At 42.4% G+C, this 20,629-nt stretch overlaps 1 protein-coding gene across 1 annotated transcript in view; it reads left to right on the top strand.

Annotated features, from left to right (window-relative positions):
* LOC106581153 (zinc finger and BTB domain-containing protein 16-A) overlaps positions 1-20,629 on the top strand; it is a 30,470-nt gene that overhangs the window by 5,195 nt on the left and 4,646 nt on the right. Inside the window, exons 3-6 of the mRNA XM_014163017.3 lie at positions 2,691-2,791; positions 7,030-7,116; positions 18,801-18,971; positions 20,377-20,544. Of these exons, the coding sequence (XP_014018492.1) occupies positions 2,691-2,791; positions 7,030-7,116; positions 18,801-18,971; positions 20,377-20,544 (527 nt within the window). The remainder of the gene's footprint in view (positions 1-2,690; positions 2,792-7,029; positions 7,117-18,800; positions 18,972-20,376; positions 20,545-20,629) is intronic.

Genomic DNA, 20,629 nt, shown 5'->3' with positions numbered 1-20,629 from the left:
TGGACTAGAGGTTGGTGGGTTTGGACTAGAGGTTGGTGGGTTTAAACTAGAGGTTGGTGGGTTTAAACTAGAGGTTGGTGGGTTTAAACTAGAGGTTGGTGGGTTTAAACTAGAGGTTGGTGGGTTTAAACTAGAGCTTGGTGGGTTTAAACTAGAGCTTGGTTGGTTTAAAGAGGATGGTGATTCAAGACTAGAGGTTGGTGGGTTTGGACTAGAGGTTGGTGGGTTTGGACTAGAGGTTGGTGGGTTTAAACTAGAGGTTGGTGGGTTTGGACTAGAGGTTGGTGGGTTTGGACTAGAGGTTGGTGGGTTTGGACTAGAGGTTGGTGGGTTTGGACTAGAGGTTGGTGGGTTTGGACTAGAGGTTGGTGGGTTTGGACTAGAGGTTGGTGGGTTTGGACTAGAGGTTGGTGGGTTTAAAGAGGATGATGATTTTAGACTAGAGGTTGGTGGATTTAAAGAGGTTGGTGGATTTAAAGAGGTTGGTGGATTTAAAGAGGTTGCTGGGTTAGACTAGAGGTTGGTCGATTTAAATAGGTTAGTGATTTTAGACTAGAGGTTGGTGGGTTAAAGAGGTTGTGTATTTAAAGAGGTTGGTGGGTTAGACTAGACGTTGGTGGGTTTAAATAGGTTAGTGATTTTAGACTAGAGGTTGGTGGGTTTAAAGAGGTTGGTGGGTTTAAAGAGGTTGGTGGGTTTAAAGAGGTTGGTGGGTTTAGACAGAGGTTGGTGGGTTTAGACAGAGGATGGTGGGTTTAGACTAGAGGTTGGTGAGTTTAGACTAGAGGTTGGTGGGTTTAAAGAGGTTGGTGGTTTTAGACTAGAGTTTGGTGGGTTTAAAGAGGTTGGTGGGTTTAGACTAGAGGTTGGTGGGTTTAAAGAGGTTGGTGGTTTTAGACTAGAAGTTGGTGGATTTAAATAGGTTAGTGGATTTAAATAGGTTGGTGGATTTAAACTAGATGTTGGTGGGTTTAAACTAGAGATTGGTGAGTTTATTGAGGTTGGTGGATTTAGTCTAGAGGTTGGTGGATTTAGTCTAGAGGTTGGTGGATTTAGTCTAGAGGTTGGTGGATTTAGTCTAGAGGTTGGTGGATTTAGTCTAGAGGTTGGTGGATTTAAAGAGGTTGATGGGTTTAGACTAGAGGTTGATGGGTTTACACTAGAGGTTGGTTGGTTGGTTTAAAGACGTTGGTGGGTTTAGACTAGAGGTTGATGGGTTTAGACTAGAGGTTGATGGGTTTAGACTAGAGGTTGATGGGTTTACACTAGAGGTTGGTTGGTTGGTTTAAAGACGTTGGTGGGTTTAAACTAGAGGTTGGTTGGTTTAAAGGGGGGGGGGGGTCCACAGGTCTACAGACAGGTCCACAGGTCCCATAAATAAATCAATCAACCAAGCCATCATCAGTATCAGAGCACCAATCTCTACCCTTTCTCCTCCCACGCAGACGGCAATTCAGGCCTGTGCCACTCCGGGTTTTGAAAGAGCCTGATGACACAGAACATCCAGCAGTGTATTAGCTAGCCAATGCTCAGTCATGGAGATAGGCAGAGGTTTGAAGGTTGGAGGAGTCAGTCCTTCTGGTGACTGCTGGTGTTGTAATGACTCTAGTCCATGTCAGGAGACAGGTCACTGAGAATCATCCACCTCAGTCACATTGACATTTCTGAGTGGAGAGAACAGGGAGAGAGAAGTTTGTTAGGGCATAGCACACCTTTTCAGAACTTTTAACTTCAGGCTTTGATTAAGTGAATTATCTAAAGGAGAAAGCTAGGAATTGTATGAGGTGTCTGGTTTAAAGTGGATCTCTGTAGTTTTCTGTTGAAAATCCTCTTTTCTGTTTTCTATTTTGATGTACGTAGCGGGTGTTCTTGATTTAATTGAAGAGAGTTTTGTTGACATAATATTTTATTGGTACTATATATTAGATTATCTGTCCTTTGACTGTGGTCTGTTTATAACTGTCTAGAGGACTGCTGTTTGGCCATTGTGCTGCAGAGGGAAATATTAGGATAATAGTGCAGATGATACCTCGCATGACTGAACATATGTGATATGATATGATGGGGTAGGCTGCAGGCAGAGCGGCGAGTCCTCTTTTTTGTACTTGTTATGAGAGGATTGTCTGTCTGGTTTTGCATGTGTGTATGTGTGTATCTGTGTTTTTGTCTGTATGTGTACGTGGGTGTTTGTGTTTTTGTCTGTGTCTGTATGTGTACGTGGGTGTTTGTGTTTTTGTCTGTGTCTGTATGTGTACGTGGGTGTTTGTGTTTTTGTCTGTGTCTGTATGTGTACGTGGGTGTTTGTGTTTTTGTCTGTGTCTGTATGTGTACGTGGGTGTTTGTGTTTTCGTCTGTGTCTGTATGTGTACGTGGGTGTCAGCACATTTATTTGTATTGTGCTTTCTAAAATTATCCCTGATATTTCTATTGTCTGTTCTACTTTTGCATTCGTACAGTGTGATACTGTGTGACTCACAACTCTTAGAGACCTCTACTCTAATGATGCAGCAGTACAAAGAGAGGGTTGCTTTCATGATGGAATGAAACATGCTTTTCTCTACAAGGACAATGATGCCTCTGCCTTTCTTTTGAAAACACTTCAGAAAAAAGCACCAAAACGTTTTAGAGCCCAATGTCTGCTATTTGTGAGACCTCAGTCATTGGTTCATCCCAGTCCTTTCTCCCCACAGGAAGCTGCACAGTGAAGGAGAGAAGGAACACGGCTGTGAGTTCTGTGGCAAACACTTCATGGACAGTGTACGGCTCAGGATGCACATGCTCTCTCACTCAGGTAACGCTGCCATATAATGCCAATAATAGAGTACAGTGAGGGAAAAAAGTATTTGATCCCTTGCTGATTTTGTACGTTTGCCCACTGACAAAGAAATGATCAGTCTATAATTTTAATGGTAGGTTTATTTGAACAGTGAGAGACAGAATAACAACAACAAAAATCCAGAAAAACGCATGTCAAAAATGTTATAAATTGATTTGCATTTTAATGAGGGAAATAAGTATTTGACCCCCTCTCAATCAGAAAGATTTCTGGTTCCCAGGTGTCTTTTATACAGGTAACGAGCTGAGATTAGGAGCACACTCTTAAAGATACAACAGTTGGTGCGATTATTCGCAAATTGAAAAAACACAAAAGAACTGTCAATCTCCCTCGACCTGGGGCTCCATGCAAGATCTCACCTTGTGGAGTTGCAATGATCATGACAACGGTGAGGAATCAGCCCAGAACTACACGGGAGAATCTTGTCGAAGATCTCAAGGCAGCTGGGACCATAGTCACCAAGAAAACAATTGATTACACACTACGCCATGAAGGACTGAAATCCTGCAGCGCCCGCAAGGTCCCCCTGCTCAAGAAAACACATATACATGCCCGTCTGAAGTTTGCCAATGAACATCTGAATGATTCAGAGGACAACTGGGTGAAAGTGTTGAGGACAGATGAGACCAAAATGGAGCTCTTTGGCATCAACTCAACTCGCCGTGTTTGGAGGAGGAGGAATACTGCCTATGACCCCAAGAACACCATCCCCACCGTCAAACATGGAGGTGGAAACATTATGCTTTGGGGGTGTTTTTCTGCTAAGGGGACAGGACAACTTCACCGCATCAAAGGGACGATGGACGGGGCCATGTACCATCAAATCTTGGGTGAGAACCTACTTCCCTCAGCCAGGGCATTGAAAATGGGTCGTGGATGGGTATTCCAGCATGACAATGACCCAAAACACACGGCCAAGGCAACAAAGGAGTGGCTCAAGAAGAAGCACATTAAGGTCCTGGAGTGGCCTAGCCAGTCTCCAGACCTTAATCCCATAGAAAATCTGTGGAGGGAGCTGAACGTTCGAGTTGCCAAACGTCAGCCTCGAAACCTTAATGACTTGGAGAAGATCTGCAAAGAGGAGTGGGACAAAATCCCTCCTGAGATGTGTGCAAGGCCAACTACAAGAAACGTCTGACCTCTGTGATTGCCAACAAGGGTTTTGCCACCAAGTACTAAGTCATGTTTTGCAGAGGGGGTCAAATACTTATTTCCCTCATTAAAATGCAAACCATTTTATAACATTTTTGACATGCGTTTTTCTGGATTTTTGTTGTTGTTATTCTGTCTCTCACTGTTCAAATAAACCTACCATTAAAATTATAGACTGATCATTTCTTTGTCAGTGTGGAAACGTACAAAATCAGCAGGGGATCAAATACTTTTTTCCCTCACTGTACATTCCATTTACAATACCCATAACAGGACTGTACAGTTTTCACATGCACCTGCTCATGATGTCACATGTATATTAGAAGAGTGAGGAACATGAGATATGTGTTAAAGGAAAGAGGCTTCTTCCTGTCTGTCGCCTGTCTGTGACTGTCTGCATGTGTCAGTTCTTCAGGGTCTCTGTCTTCTCTTTGTCTTCTCTCTGTTGTATCTGTCTAGTTGTGTGTGTGTGTGTGTGTGTGTGTGTGTGTGTGTGTGTGTGTGTGTGTGTGTGTGTGTGTGTGTGTGTGTGTGTGTGTGTGTGTGTGTGTGTGTGTGTGTGTGTGTGTGTGTGTGTGTGTTTTCGGAGAGTCTGTCTGGCTCCTCGCCAGCTCTGTCCCTCTGAGTGATGACATCATCAGCTGCCGGCAGGCCTGGGTGTTCTGCCAGTGTTCCGAAGCGTGTGTGATGGCTCTCTCGCAGATGTGTGTCCAGGAACACACTGTACCCAAACGGCGACTTAATCAGACCTGACTGCTCTCCCAGCCACTTTATCCAAAATAGAGCAGGAGAAGGGGAGGGGAGTAGGCGGAGAGAGGGGCTAAAAATGAAACTAAAATATAAACAGAAACCCCACTCTGATGTTAGGAAGAATAGACACAAGGAATGCTACTCCTCCATGGCTTTCCTCTCCTCTGATCTCTGTAAAGTGTTAGGAGATGACAGACGGCTGACAGATGAGAGGTCCCCTTTCTCCAAACTGTTCATAAACTACCTGACCTCCTCACAGTAGACATATTTTAAATCCAGGTGTAGATTTAATGATGAGTTTGAAATTCCATGTTTGGAACTCCGTGATGGGAACACAATAGCTGCATCAGGTCTTGACACATTCTACTAGTTGGCTAATGGTTACTCCCCTTTACTCATCCTGTCTGCATCGGTATGACCTGATGAGACATACTGGCTATAGTGTGTGTTATATAGGCCTGTTACACATCAGTTAGATACTTTGATCTTTCATTACAAAATAGATTTTTGAAACCTTCTTTCATCTGGTTTGTATTCACACACAAAATATATAGCCTCTGTATTGCACAAAGAAAGAGAGTTTGATCTTATTTCATTGTCATTGTGTGTTGCCGTATAGCCCATAGCAGCCTTTAGATCCTCTGTTGGTTGCTAAGGAGCCAGTGCTCCACAGCTCTAATGGGCTGATTTGGTATTCAGCTCGATGCTGGCTCGTATTTTGGTATGCCAGACAAAGTGTTTTGATGGAGGGCTATTGCAGCCGCGTCTGGAGACAGTTTGATGGTTTATGGATGAGAGCACACTCCATGCTTTTGACGGCACAAGACAATGTTCTCTTCTTCCCTAATCACACACAATCTCCCAACAGCACAAGAGAACACACTGGACACACTGTCACAGAACATAACAAACTGGACACACTCATAGAACATAACACAGCCAAGGACAGCCCTGCAGTGCATCTCAATACATCTAGGTAAAGGCTACATAGTATGCTGAAATGTTTTGTTTTCACGAAAATGTTCAAAGATCTGAAATGAGGTGAAATCTGTGGATGAGGTGATTGTAGCTAGCTACAGCACTGGGACTAGTGCAGCTGTACAGGGAGGTGGGGAGAGTTGAAAGAGGACTACATTTAGGCTGTAGCGCTCCCAGTTTCCAAAGCTTGTGGGCGTTTTAATGAGTCATTTTAACTTCATTTAAAGCCAGCTGAGCAGAAAATAGAACAGTGAATGAGCCCTGGGCCAGTATGGATCTGAAACCGATTTACATCTCACCGAGAGCCAGCCCACATCCAAACAGCTGGGAGTGTGTGTGTGTGTGTGTGTGTGTGTGTGTGTGTGTGTGTGTGTGTGTGTGTGTGTGTGTGTGTGTGTGTGTGTGTGTGTGTGTGTGTGTGTGTGTGTGTGTGTGTGTGTGTGTGTGTGTGTGTGTGTGTGTGTGTGTGTGTGTGTGTGTGAGTATGCATGTACTCACCCACACCCACTTGTGTGTGCAGTATCACTATTTGTCAAAGCAACTGGCATCTCCTATAGCTGAGTGGTGTCGGTGCCCTTGTCTTCTCTGATCTCTTCATAGGAAAAGACAAGGGCATTCTAAAGGTGAGCAGGGTGCTGTGTGTTACTGAGGGAGATGGCTAGGGAGTGTTGACTCTGGAGGGTTTCTGATAAAGGCCTATGCTGCGGGCTCAGAGCAGAGTGTCTGCTGTGCACAGAACACCCAGTCCTTTTGTGGCAACTCAGGTAGACAGGCTGCACACTGTTCAGAGCATGATAACAGGGTAAATACAACTCTTCAGCTAAGCTCCTCACTGTGAAAGAGAGAGGCCATGGAACACTGTCTGGTGCCTTTGTTTGGCCAGAGTTGTGTTTTTTCCACTGGGTTCTGTTCTTTTGTACTGTATGTGACTCCTTATGTAACTGTAAACAACCAAAAGTGTTTACAGAAGAGAATGGGTACTTAGGGACTTTTAAATAGAGCATTACATTGGCTAAAGGTTTGATATGGATTTTAATCCAACAGCTTTCTCACCTATAAAAAATGTGGTTTGATTCTGAAATAAAAGTGCAGCTTTTATAGCCATCTGAGATTCAGATGTGGATTGATTGCCATAACCATAAATTCCATCCATCAAATTCAGTTGCACCTTCTACAGCATGATTCAAATAATTTTGTACAAGTTGCTGGTTGTTTTCTCATACTGTATACTTGAATGTTTACATCTCACAAAATAATGTAGACCATATGTTGAGCGTTTGATGATGACACATGACTGTGATGTCCCCCTGCAGCTGGAGCTGAGGCCCTGGTGTGTGATCAGTGTGGAGCTACATTCTCTGCTGAAGATGCTCTGGAGGCCCACAGACAGACACACACAGGTACTGTCTGACACACACACACACACACAAACACACACAGGTAACGCCCACAGACAAACATAGCTCACGGATGAAAACGTACAGGTACTCAATGACTCACAGACACTCATTCACCGCCCTTAAACAAGCAGGCTACAATTGACAGGATACTGTTTGAGGTCTGTATTTGTAATGTATTCTGTCTCTCCTGCTGCTCATTCAAAAAACATTTAATAAATATATGGCTATGGGGATTAACTTTCTTGTCATTGTGCTGGCAGGGTTAAAATGTCCCTGTCATGTTGCTCCATAATTAATTGATCAGCGAGGACGGGAAGGCCCTCTCAGATATCACCCACTTATATCTCCTGGCATCTCCTGGCATGTGGGTGCATGCCTATTTACCACTGTGCTGGCAAGCCTGACACACCAGGCACACCTAGGCCACACTGCAAGTACATGATATTGTCATAGATATGCCATGCATCTAGGCTATGTGCGTGAGGAGCTGAGAGGGTATTTACTCTATTGCTCAGACTCACATCAACAACTTGAATCAACACATTTTGTTTGGGAATGATCTCATGGTGATAGACTCTGAGTATTTATCCTCTCCAGCTCAGAAGATAATGGACATCAGTGCCTGTGAACTATTCTGAAACCCAATGGTTCTAATTAGCTAGACGCTCCTCTAATCAGCTGACTGAGGATCTCATATTGAAGTGAAGTGAAGTTGAAGTCAAGTTGAAGTCAAAGCTGCCTGTATTTGTCATCCTTCCAAATATTCAGACCCTCTCCCAGTGCCTGAATCCTAGTGATTACAGTATCTAAATCAAACTCTACCTTTAATGATCTTAAACTAACCCTACAGTCGATCCACGCTGAGTGTCTGAATCCACACCTTTGCTGCTACTGTCAGAGAAAACTGATAACCCGCTCCGAAGCGTTGGCATGTAACTGTAACTCCAGGTGCCACACACAGTATGAATAGTTAATACCTGGAGACATGGCGGGGTGTTAACGAGTTTCTACCTCCTCTCCCTCAGGTTGTAAACATCCAGGGCTCAGTTGTTGGCCTGGCAGCATATCTAGTGCAGGGTGCAGGAGGGCATTACTCACTCATTTTGTCATCATCTCAGCTTGGTCTAATGTGACACATGACCCTCTTACTGCTACTTTGTACTCACAGGCTGTGCTCTGACCGGAATAGTGTGTGTTTTTTTAGCTGTTTGGTGGTTTTAGGGAATTCAGCTACAGTGGGCATTCTCTTTTAGAATATGTATTCACTGTACATTATAAACCTTCAAGTATTTTTATACTTTCAACTTCTGCACTCAAAAAGATGTCGCATAAAGCTTATTTCTTAAAATATATATATATATATATATATATATATATATATATATATATACACATATTTCTTATTTTCTGACATTTCTGCTTATTTACCTTGTTCAGTGTGTAACCTATACACTGAAGAAGGATTCATGGGTTTTACGGACCAAACACACTTTTGGGAGAGCGCTATGGTCCTCTTTTGATTATACTTTCAACACATCCTAGGTTTATAACCTTTGAGATCATTGGCTGAATGAATCTTGTTACCATGGCTTTGTATATCGCCATGTGACAGTATGCCAGTAAGCCAAACAAGTTTCCTCTTGGCACATTATCACAGGTCAGACCGTAGCAGCTGTAGCCCTTTAGTTTACTGATCCAGCCTCCTCAAGAAGGAAGACACCCCTACTTGAGAAAGACCTTGTTGGCTCTCATATCGATCACACTGCAGGGACTGCACTGCAGAGCCTAGCTTATTTCCAGTGAGTGTGTGTTTTGGCAATGTGAATGTCAGAGGCGAGTGGCTGTGGGTTGGCGTTATGGGAAGGGGGTGAGACCTGTGGAAGGGGCTGGTTAAGGGGGAGTTCCTGAGGGCATTGGTTGCGAGGGTTGGTGGCATTGGATGCAAGGACTCCCAGGAAAACAACATCATGTGTTGCTGTTTACTCAGTCCCCACCACAACCCTCTCTGTCACAGTCTCCGTCCGCTCTGCCTCTGACCTACTTGTGAGTGCCCAAAATAAAATAATGGAACCGTCTCAAAACCTCTCAGCCAACAATGACTTTATTTCATCAGACCATGTTAGCTAAGTTCTCTGTGGTGTCATCTTGTTTGAGCAGTTTGGGAAAACCCAGGAATTTGAGCAAATCATAGAGCGTAGAAATGGACTGGATATGGTGCAGAAGATAGTGGCTAACCATTCTGCCAAAATGCCTGCAGGAGAAGGCCCTAAGAGTGCTGTCTTTGTGTGTTCTTACAAACAGCTGCCCTTAAACTACACATTAACACTTCCTCTGCTGAATGTCTACAGTACACATAACCACTGACGATTTTAACATGGAAATCTTGGTGGGGCAAAAAAACAAATGTGGGATGCATGCCAGCAAAGCCACTACACAACACATCACTAAACAATACATTAATTACACTATAACGGTGACAAACGGTGCCCACAAACTGTTAGGGTCCCTATAGCAGTCCCAACACCTTACCACTGCTAACCCTGGCTTTCAGTGGAGTCTTATCTTCCAGCGAAACAGTTCATTCAGCATAATCTACTGCTTTAAAAAAAAATAGCTGATATGGCTGACTTGTTTAAACAAATGTGGTTTCTACTGACAAATAAGATGTACAAACTATGGCATAAGGGGACAACAAGCAGATAAGAGGCAATCTGTAATGTCAATTAAGACATTAATGAGCGAGCGACGACGGACGTAGTCAATATAACTATTTGTTCAGCACTTTTGAAATGTACAGCGACAGAATTCAGAACATGGGCCGTTCTTACAGTGTTCTCCCTGTAACAGTCAGAACCATAGGATAAATAAAGGGGGCAAATAAACAGACAATGAAAGCTCTTACAATATTCAATGATTATATTTCTCTAAAACTGGTTATAGGCTACATTCACCCCCCTTGGCATTTTTCCTATTTTATTGCCTCACAACCTGGAATTAAAATAGATTTTTGGGGGGTTTGTATCATTTTATTTACACAACATGCCTACCACTTTGAAGATGCAAAATATTTTTTATTGTGAAACAAACAAGAAATAAGACAAAAAAACGGACAACTTGAGTGTGCGTAACTATTCACCCCCCCAAAGTCAATACTTTGTAGAGCCACCTTTTGCAGCAATTAAAGCTGCAAGTCTCTTGGAGTATGTCTCTATAAGCTTGGCACATCCAGCCACTGGGATTTTTGCCCATTCTTCAAGGCAAAACTTTTCCAGCTCCTTCAAGTTGGATGGGTTCCGCTGGTGTACAGCAATCTTTAAATCATACCACAGATTCTCAATTGGATTGGGATTTGACTAGGCCATTCCAAGACATTTAAATGTTTCCCCTTAAACCACTCTAGTGTTGCTTTAGCAGTATGCTTAGGGTCATTGTCCTGCTGGAAGGTGAACCTCCATCCCAGTCTCTAATCTCTGGAAGACTGAAACAGTTTTCCCTCAAGAATTTCCCTGTATTTAGCGCCATCCATCATTCCTTCAATTCTGACCAGTTTCCCAGTCCCTGCCGATGAAAAACATCCCCGATGCTGCCACCACCATGCTTCACTGTGTCGATGGTGTTCTCGGGGTGATGAGAGGTGTTGGGTTTGCGCCAGACATAGCATTTTCCTTGATAGCCAAAAAGCTACATTTTAGTCTCATCTGACCAGAGTACCTTCTTCCATATGTTTGGGGAGTCTCCCACATGCCTTTTGCCGAACACCAAACGTGTTTGCTTATTTTTTTCTTTAAGCAATGGCTTTTTTTCTGGCCACTCTTCCATAAAGCCCAGCTCTGTGGCGTGTACGGCTTAAAGTGGTCCTATGGACAGATAGTCCAATCTCCGCTGTGGAGTGTTACAGCTCCTTCAGGGTTATCGTTGGTCTCTTTGTTGCCTCTCTGATTAATGCCCTCCTTGCCTGGTCTGTGAGTTTTGGTGGGCGGCCCTCTCTTGGGAGGTTTGTTGTGGTGCCATATTCTTTCCATTTTTTTATAATTGATTTAATGGTGCTCTGTGGGATGTTCAAAGTTTCTGATATTTTTTTATAACCCAACCCTGATCTGTACTTCTCCACAACTTTGTCTCTGACCTGTTTGGCGAGCTCCTTGGTCTTCATGGTGCCGCTTGCTTGGTGGTGCCCTTTGCTTAGTGGTGTTGCAGACTCTGGGGCCTTTCAAAACAGGTGTATATATACTGAGATCCTGTGACAGATCATGTGACACTTAGATTGCACACAGGGGGACTTTATTTAACTAATTATGTGACTTCTGAAGGTAATTGGTTGCACCAGATCTTATTTAGGGGCTTCATTTGTTTTAGTGTTTTTTTTTTAAACAAGTTATTTTTTTAATTTCACCAATTTGGACTATTTTGTGTATGTCCATTACATGAAATCCAAATAAAACTCAATTTAAATTACAGGGTGTAATGCAACAAAATAGAAAAAACACCAAGGGGGATGAATACTTTTGCAAGGCACTGTACACTTAGTATTACTTTCTTAACTACAGTATACATATCTCCCTGGCATATTACATAATTTATGCAGCAGCGTACAAGACATTTTTGGACTCACGTTGTTGTGCTGTGCTTGAACAGGAAAGTGGCGAGGTGGTCCTTCAAGGGCAAATTTTGTTATCAAAGAGAAAGATGCTGGATTTACAATTCCGAGTTGAATGACCGTTCAAAACGTATTTTCCCAGTTTGAGCTGTTTATTCCTGACTTCCCAGTTGCAATGCTTGCAGTTAGCCACTGTCACTGATTCCTTCCAAACCACTCATTGTTGAATTTGCAATCTCCAAACTGTTGCGTAATGTTTATGTCCAATGACCGATGAGCACCGATACGTTTTATCTATATTTTCTCTTCATTATTTCTCTTCATATGACAAGAATTAAAAAGGATTTGCCAGTAGACTTGATTCATGATGATGACTGCTATCTAAGATTGTGAAAGTAAGTCCAATCAAAGCTACTCTACATATAACATGATTTTACTTAATTTCCGTGGCCAATGAACTTGAGCCTTCTTGGAAGGGCACTTGTAATATAACTCTATGGCAGCACCCAAAGGGCTGAAATGTTGGATGTCTACCCTTTCTAAGGACTTAAGCTTGGCGATTGAGTAAGGTCCCCATGAGTGACAGAACACTGAGCCAATCACGGCGCAATGATCCTATTTTCTGCTGGCATGCCCCACCACCACCACAGAAAGCACTGAGCTAGGCTGAAACACTTGTATTTGGAGCTGCCTTACTCAAGAAAACAAAAAAGAGACCATGTGTGTATGCGGCTTTGTTAACTCAATTATATATATATATATTTTTACATTGTTTGCAAACTGATATGTGACACGTATTAATGTCAAAATAACATGCAAAACAGGCAAGCCCCCCCAATTTGTATATATATATATATACAAGTGTATATATACTTTTTAACAAAAAATGTGGCTCTGCCCCACCTGCCCTGAATGACAGGTCGCCACTGCACATGACCCCTATTATACAGAGAACACATCCTACTCCATCACACTTTATTGTATATTCAATACTGCCTCAGCGCATAATGAAATAGACCTCATCTAATTGCGCAATAATTATTGTGCAAGCTGCATTCACAATAATGAATATGCAATCGGTTGAAATGTATACCCCTTATTCCACTTAGAATAGCTAATCATTGGTACAGATCTTCATTTACTGAGTCATACTGTACTCTACTTACCCCCCAGTCTATTTTGCTGGCCTCTAGCTATTTTGGGTTGTGTACACAGTACACACTGCCTAGTGCTACTCCACTCATTCAGGCCCTGCAGGCCTCTACTCTGTCTTTATGTATGGTGAATGCTATTGCGAAAATATGCAAAAAATGTTTGAATCCAAACTGTAGATTGGAGACAGTGGGGGACCTCAATGAAACGGGCCATGGAAGATGGAATGGTGGTTAAACACCAGCAACATATCTCTTGTTGCATTAATTATTGAGCTGGTTGTTCCTCACTCTGGTAGATTAGCGGTCTGCTGTCCAGTGGCTGGCCTACCTGGGATCATCTGAGGTCCTGTATGGTTACTGACTGTCTTTAGGCCTGTCATAACATCTAGCCTATGGGGACCCAGTCTGAACTAAGTGAGCAAAATTGGTTGTAAGAGATCTTTCCTATGTCTTTTCAATGTCTTTTTTAACCGAAAAGACATATTTCCAACATATTGAGCTCATAGGGAAGGCACTGGGTTTCCCCCTGCAGGTCTGGTGCTCATTGCTCAGTGTAATGTACATAGTGTATATGTGTAACTGGGTCACAGGAGCAGCTAGTGAGTGAACATGGTCAGGCGAGCCATACTAGGAGTTTTACTCATAGCACCTTCATGTTGAGCCAATCAGTTATAGCTCCTTTCAGTGAATCTGACTTAATCCAATAAACAAGCTCTTTGAAGAGTGTGACATAGTACTTACAACTCTTTCACCGGTCTTAAGAAAATGAGTTTAAACTCCTTGATTTCATAACCCAATATTTCCCAGAGCCACTGTGTGGGTTGAGCTAAACAGCTCTATAACCATTCATATCTTCTTTTGTATACTGGTTTAAAGGAGCAGTCCATGGTTGCTTTGTAGTGGAGTTATGGTGAAACCTGCACAGAAACGTGCTGTTAACACAGACCAATGAGATTAGATGGTGAACTAAACCTAAAGACAGAGAACGTTGCATAGATCTGTATAACATTATGCAATCCCTTGTTCAATTTGTACTGGGGTTACTGTAGGATTCTCAGGATGGGAAAACTTTTGTTGGTCTTTAGAAAAGGAATACGCTTTGCTGATTTGTGAAAGGAGGGATTAGTTTGAACACTTCACCCCAAGGAGGGCCATGATTCAATCTGGTTGCCTAGAGACATATTTTTGTCTGTTAAGCCACTTCGTCTGTGTTCCCTGCCTTAGTTGGACTATTGACTGGCTGTTAAATGCTCCCACATCATGTTCTGATCTGATGTCTGATCTGATAAACGATTGACGTTTAATTAAACTACCAGGCTGATATTCTCTTCCCTTCTCCTAGCTAGATATTTTCCTGGCTCCTTTTTTTCAGATTGGAACATAGGAACTCTGGAATTAGTTTAGTTCTGTGTACACTGTCTAAAGTTTACTGAGAGAAACTAAACTGAAGTTAAATAATCTTTCTCTGTGGAATGTCTGCAAGGTCCCTCCCCTGTGGGACTCAATAGAGAGGCACAATGCTCAGTCAGCCATCCAGCCTTTGAGGAATACCATTGATTACATGGTGTTTACCACATTGAGGACCTAGGGTCAAGAGGTCAGAACACCAAATCCCGTTCTCTTTGTCTGGTTAAGGTTGAGAAAGCAGGGGGCAGTGGGGGCAGTGGCATGCCTACTGGAGATCGTGTTTTCTCACAGAAGGGCAACTCTGCACTAAGGAGGAAAGCCTTCTGGAAAAGGCTGCTGTGAAAGCAAGTGTTTTTGTGTGAAAATTAACAGGGTGCACTGGTGCATTAGTCATCAAACTAATGAATGTCAGCATATATTATTATATTATACATACTGTTTGTGCTGCACTTCTGACTCTGTCACTTTTATCTACTGCTTTTATTTAAGGGATTACAGTGCCTTGCAAAAGTATTCATCCCATTGGTGTTTTGCCTATTTTGTTGCATTACAACCTGTAATTTAAATGTATTTTTATTTGGATTTCATGTAATGGACATACAAAGAATAGTCCAAATTGGTGAAGTGAAATTTTAAAAAATGACTTCTTTCAAAAAATTCTAAAAAATTAAAAACTGAAAAGTGGTGCAACCAATTACCTTCAGAAGTCACATAATTAGTTAGATTGCACACAGGTGGACTTTATTTAAGTGTCACATGATCTCAGTATATATTCACCTGTTCTGAAAGGCCCCAGAGTCTGCAACACCACTAAGCAAGGGGCACCACCAAGCAAGCGGCACCATGAAGACGAAGGAGCTCTCCAAACAGGTCAGGGACAAAGTTGTGGAGAAGTACAGATCAGGGTTGAGTTATAAAAAAATATCTGAAACTTTGAACATCCCACGGAGCACCATTAATCCATTATAAAAAATTGAAAGAATATGACACCACAACAAACCTGCCAAGAGAGGGCCGCCCACCAAAACTCACGGACCAGGCAAGGAGGGCATTAATCACAGAGGCAACAAAGAGACCAAAGAAGGCCTGTGGGAGACATATGGAAGAAGGTACTCTGGTCAGATGAGACTAAAATGTAGATTTTTGGCAATTAAGGAAAACGCTATGTCTGGCACAAACCCAACACCTCTCATCACCCGAGAACACCATCCCCACAATGAAGCATGGTGGTGTCAGCATCATGCTGTGGGGACGTTTTTCATCGGCAGGGACTGGGAAACTGGTCAGAATTGAAGGAATGATTCATGGCGCTAATAACAGGGACATTTTCAGTCTTCCAGAGATTTGAGATTGGGACAGAGGTTCACCTTCCAGCAGGACAATGACCCTAAACATACTGCTAAAGCAACACTAGAGTGGTTTAAGAGGAAACATTTTTAAATGTCTTGGAATGGCCTAGTCAAAGCCCAGACCTCAATCCAATTGTGAATCTGTGGTATGACTTAAAGATTGCTGTGCACCAGCGGAAACCATCCAACTTGAAGGAGCTGGAGCAGTTTTGACTTGGAGAATGGGCAAAAATCCCAGTGGCTAGATGTGTCAAGATTATAGAGACATACTCCAAGAGACTTGCAGCTGTAATTGCTGCAAAAGGTGGCTCTACAAAGTATTGACTTTGGGGGGGTGAATAGTTACGCACACTCAAGTTTTCCGTTTTTTTGTCTTATTTCTTGTTTGTTTCACAATAAAAAATATTTAGCATCTTCAAAGTGGAAGGCATGTTCTGTAAATCAAATGATACAAACCCACCAAAAACCTATTTTAATTCCAGGTTGTAAGGCAACAAAATATGAAAAATGCCAAGGAATACTTTCGCAAGTCACTGTATTTGTATTGGTGCTTCTGTAATTTTCTTTCAATGAAGTTGAGTTGTTACTGGTAACTAGTGTATTATTCAAGGTGTTGTCACTGGATGTGGGACTGAGATCATTGTTAAGCGAGAGCGTTTGTTTTGACAGTTTTACATTCTTTTCATAGCAGTGGGATGAGAGGGTATTGACTGAGTATCTGAGTGTCTAGAAGCAGGAAATGACAAGCAGAACAAGAATGAATCCAGACTGTTTAATGGTTTAGTTATCAAAATAGGCCGAACACAGACTTATGGGAATGGTCATTAAATTGACATTTTGAGAATGAAGGAGTGAGAAGAATTGAGGAATGACAGCTCATGTCAAAATGTTGATACTGAGTGAGAAAATGTACTAAGGAAAACATTTCATCATAGAGAAGTAACTGATGGTACTGTATCATTTGGGGTCCCCTCCAGCATGTTGGAGGCTAGAAGGAGTGGAAGAGTAGAGAGCACTCCCCCTGCTGGCTGCATTGAGGTTGTATGGCTTGACACGTGTCTTAGATTATTGTTCATGTAGTACCACCGGATAAAGCAGCACAGAATGGATTCAGTAGTTCCTAAAGGTCTTTTTGCTTTTTAGGATACATCTCTTAGACTTTTGGTGCATTCCAGTCAAGGCTCTTCTTCTTTAGAAATAATCAGAAACCGAAGAAAGTAGATAGTCAGCTGGACAGTGAGACTTTACAGAGAAACGTTCCTTTCTAGTTAGGGTTTGGGGCGGTACAGGGAAGATCTTTTGTCCATCAGTAAAACATTGTGATCCATGGATGAGAAAAGCCCTGATCATTAGGCTTATACACAAAGCCTGGAAGTGTAGGAGTTGCATGAGGAGCCTATGACTAATGGGCCGAGCCATTGGGGGTCTGTACCACATTGTGTTTCTATTGTGAAGATAGACGGACACTGGAATAAAGCTAGTGAACAGGTGCAGTGCATTCCAGGAGGCTCGCTTTCTGATGTATGGTGTGGAGTGGATAACATCTCTCATCGTCTCTCTTCTTTGTTAATGAGTAGAAATAATGCTAAATTCTCTTAGTGCCGTTTAGGGCAAACCACAGCAAGCTCATAGCCTACTTTAATTCCATCAAGTCCCATGATCAATATCTAATAATGAGAGAGAAAAGAAAAATAACACAGATGCATGTAATCTTAGAAATATTCTGAATATTAGTAACACAATTCATCCTATAAATGAAGCCTAATGTAAGCTAGGCCTTTCATGTTGTGTATTCCCAGTCGTTTGGGAAGAGAACCACGTGTAATGTGAGGCACTAAGATACTGACTGACTCCCTCAGAGTAGGTTATGTAGTGATTCAATAAGTGAAGTGTATCTATGAATCATCATGACTAAAATAAAAGGAAAATGTTGGAGAAATTTTTAAAATGTGGATTGCAGGAAAATGGTAAACAATAGAGAGATAATATGATTTATTGCTGAAATTAAACTTATGATTGACTATAAATATCCTTGTCTGTTAACTTGATTGAACTCCAAACACTGTCTGAAAATCTCCTGTCTTAGTATGAGTGTGCTGTATCTCATTCCCTGCACTAATTCCAATTTAATTGCCAGTTGCCTCAAGGCACTTCAATAACAGTAACAAATGATTTGATTTAGTGGACCTCATCAGACTGCATTTTAAATGCAACTCAGCAACCCCACTTGAATTCCAATGAAACACTCGCATAGCCTTCTGTTTACTAATGATCCACCGCTGGAGATGTCTGATTGAATCCGAGTCGTGAGCAATGGGACCTGCGTTGTAAATGATCCCAAACCCGAGCAGACAGAGAAATAACGACCTCATAACCTAACATTAACCACCTCTCTGCAAGACTCGTACATTATTATCAGTGGAATTGATTACTGATGATTCAGTCCTACCTCACATTTGAATTTTCATGAGCGGGATAAGCAAAGGGGTCATTGAATAGTGATAAGAAAAAGTAAGAACCCTGTGTATTGTGTGTGAGAATTTAATGGTGGTTCTTCACAGATCCTGTGTGAGTAAAACTAGCCTGTGTTTCCCTATCTGTATTCCGCTCCACTCTCAGCGCAACAGGAGAGCAGCCCCAAAGTGATGCCAGGTCACACACGGGATTAAAAGGATTGTGTTTTTCCTGCAGTCCTGCCTTTAATGGCTTGATATCGCTACTTAACATTCAGCACATAGCTCATAGTGTAGGCATCGTTCAGGGTGGAGCTGCTATCAGCCTCTCTCTGTGAACAGACACAGACGACTCCAGAGGCTGCTGGAGAACAGGCTTGATGGGGATTGAAAATAATAATTCCTCTTTTAACATCCCATAAGGAGAAGGCATTGATTGTGTGATTGACAGCTCTAGCATCCTGTGTATTGCGTAAAAAATACATCTCTCAAAGACAATGACTTCCAAGTCAACGTCAATCAGAAAAGTGTATAAAGTCAAACTGAATGTATTTCACGCCTGTCAGGGGGGTTAGTTTAGGTAGAAACACTTTGCTCTTTGAAAGAAGCGTTCTCCTCAGAACACTCAGAGAGTCTCAGGCTCAGAGTTGAGTGACCCAGTTTCCCCACTGAGTGTATGTTTGGTCCTGAAATAACTGTGTCTGTGTCTCTGTGTGGTCTCCAGGGACAGACATGGCAGTGTTCTGTCTGCTGTGTGCCAAGCGGTTCCAGACCCAGAAGGCTCTGCAGCAGCACATGGAGGTTCATGCAGGGATGCACAGCTACGTCTGCAGCCACTGTGACCACCCCTTCCCCAGCCACACCACCCTCAAACGCCACCTGCGCTCACACACAGGTAAGGACTGCATCTGTGTCCATTGTCATCTTCATCATCACCATCATCATCACCACTACTGTTTTCATCATCAGCATCTTCATCATCATCATCATAATCACTGTTTTCAACATCACCATCACCACTGTTCTCATCATCATCATCATCGTCACTGTTTTCAACATCATCATCATCACTGTTTTCAATATCATCATCACTGTTTTCAACATCATCACCACTGTTCTCATCATCATCATTACTGTTTTCATCACAATCATCGTCATCACTGTCATATCCATCAACATCATCGCCTACTCTAACACACAATCCGAAGCTGCAATGAGATTCCCATAAACCTCAAGCCTTTAATCCTTAAATACCTTGAACTACTACTTCTCTCTTGGCACTAGACTGAAGTAGCATAAGACCAGAGTTTTTCAATTACAGTCAGTTTCACTAATTTGATCATGTCTACATTTACTTAACGTTAATAAACTCTGCAATGATTCACTTTCCTGATGACAGCAATGCTCCAATATGGCCAGTGTTATGTTTGAGGCTATTTTATCCAGTGGATGTTTTTAGTTTCTTAGACACAGCCTTCTAGGCCCCTGCGATTCATGTCTGTCATTTCTACTGCAGTTCACCCCAAATGACAGAGCAAACCTAAATAAATATCTAAAGAACAGCAAATGTCTGTGTTTTTCTCTGAGAGTTTGTCAGTGGTGCCCTAAGGGTGGGGGAGAGGGAGGGGAGGGGAGGGAGGGAGATTTTTACTGAAAGGTTGCCCCCTTCTTCAGATCCACGTCTATAGTGAATAAAAACATAATTGATATGAAGACAGAAGGGAATCGGAGTTTGCCCATCGTTGTGTATCTTGTTTATCCCACGGTCATCTTGGGAGTGTCATTGTGTAAATGTCATGTGTCTTGTAGCATGGGGGGCTTTGTGAAGCACCGGGCTATAATGAGCAGTGCAGTGTCTTGTCCCACTTGGCTGTTGCTGTGGACACTGAACTAATGAGACACATAGGTCATTGCAAATGACTCAAAGCCACAGCCTCAGAGAGAGATGGATCAACTGTGGAGAGACCCACATGTCTGGGAGACTTCTATTAGCTGTTAGCAAGCAGCCAGATGGAGTGTCCTCACATGTCATAACATTATTATATACAGTATATTATATTCTATTATTATTAGATACATCTTTTTTTCAGCCTGAAATGCAAAAAGGTTCTGTTTTTATTGACCTGTACAACTACATCTATCATATGCAAGTAGTAGTCACGTTAAAATAAGTCTTTGATACCGTTTGTTTGCTGATGAGCGGAGGCCTACCTGAACCGTTTGATACTGTTTAGCATCATGACACCTGTGATGACGTGTGTCCAACCTTTACCCAACCTGTGTCTAACCTGTGTCTTCAGGTGACCACCCGTTTGAGTGTGAGTTCTGTGGGAGCTGTTTCCGGGACGATGGCATGTTGAGGGGACACAAGCGTATCCACACAGGAGAGAAGCCTTACGAGTGTAACGGCTGTGGCAAAAGGTTCAGCCTCAAGCATCAACTGGAGACCCACTACCGCGTGCACACAGGTTAGAGAGCAGTTTCTGGTCATAATAACACTCACACAATCAAATCAGACCACAAATCAGAACAGTGCATGGTCATAATAACAAC

The sequence above is a fragment of the Salmo salar genome, chromosome 20 (assembly GCF_965601325.2).
Source record: "Salmo salar chromosome 20, fSalSal1, whole genome shotgun sequence".
NCBI lineage: Eukaryota > Metazoa > Chordata > Actinopteri > Salmoniformes > Salmonidae > Salmo > Salmo salar.
This window is presented reverse-complemented; position numbering and strand designations above follow the sequence as displayed.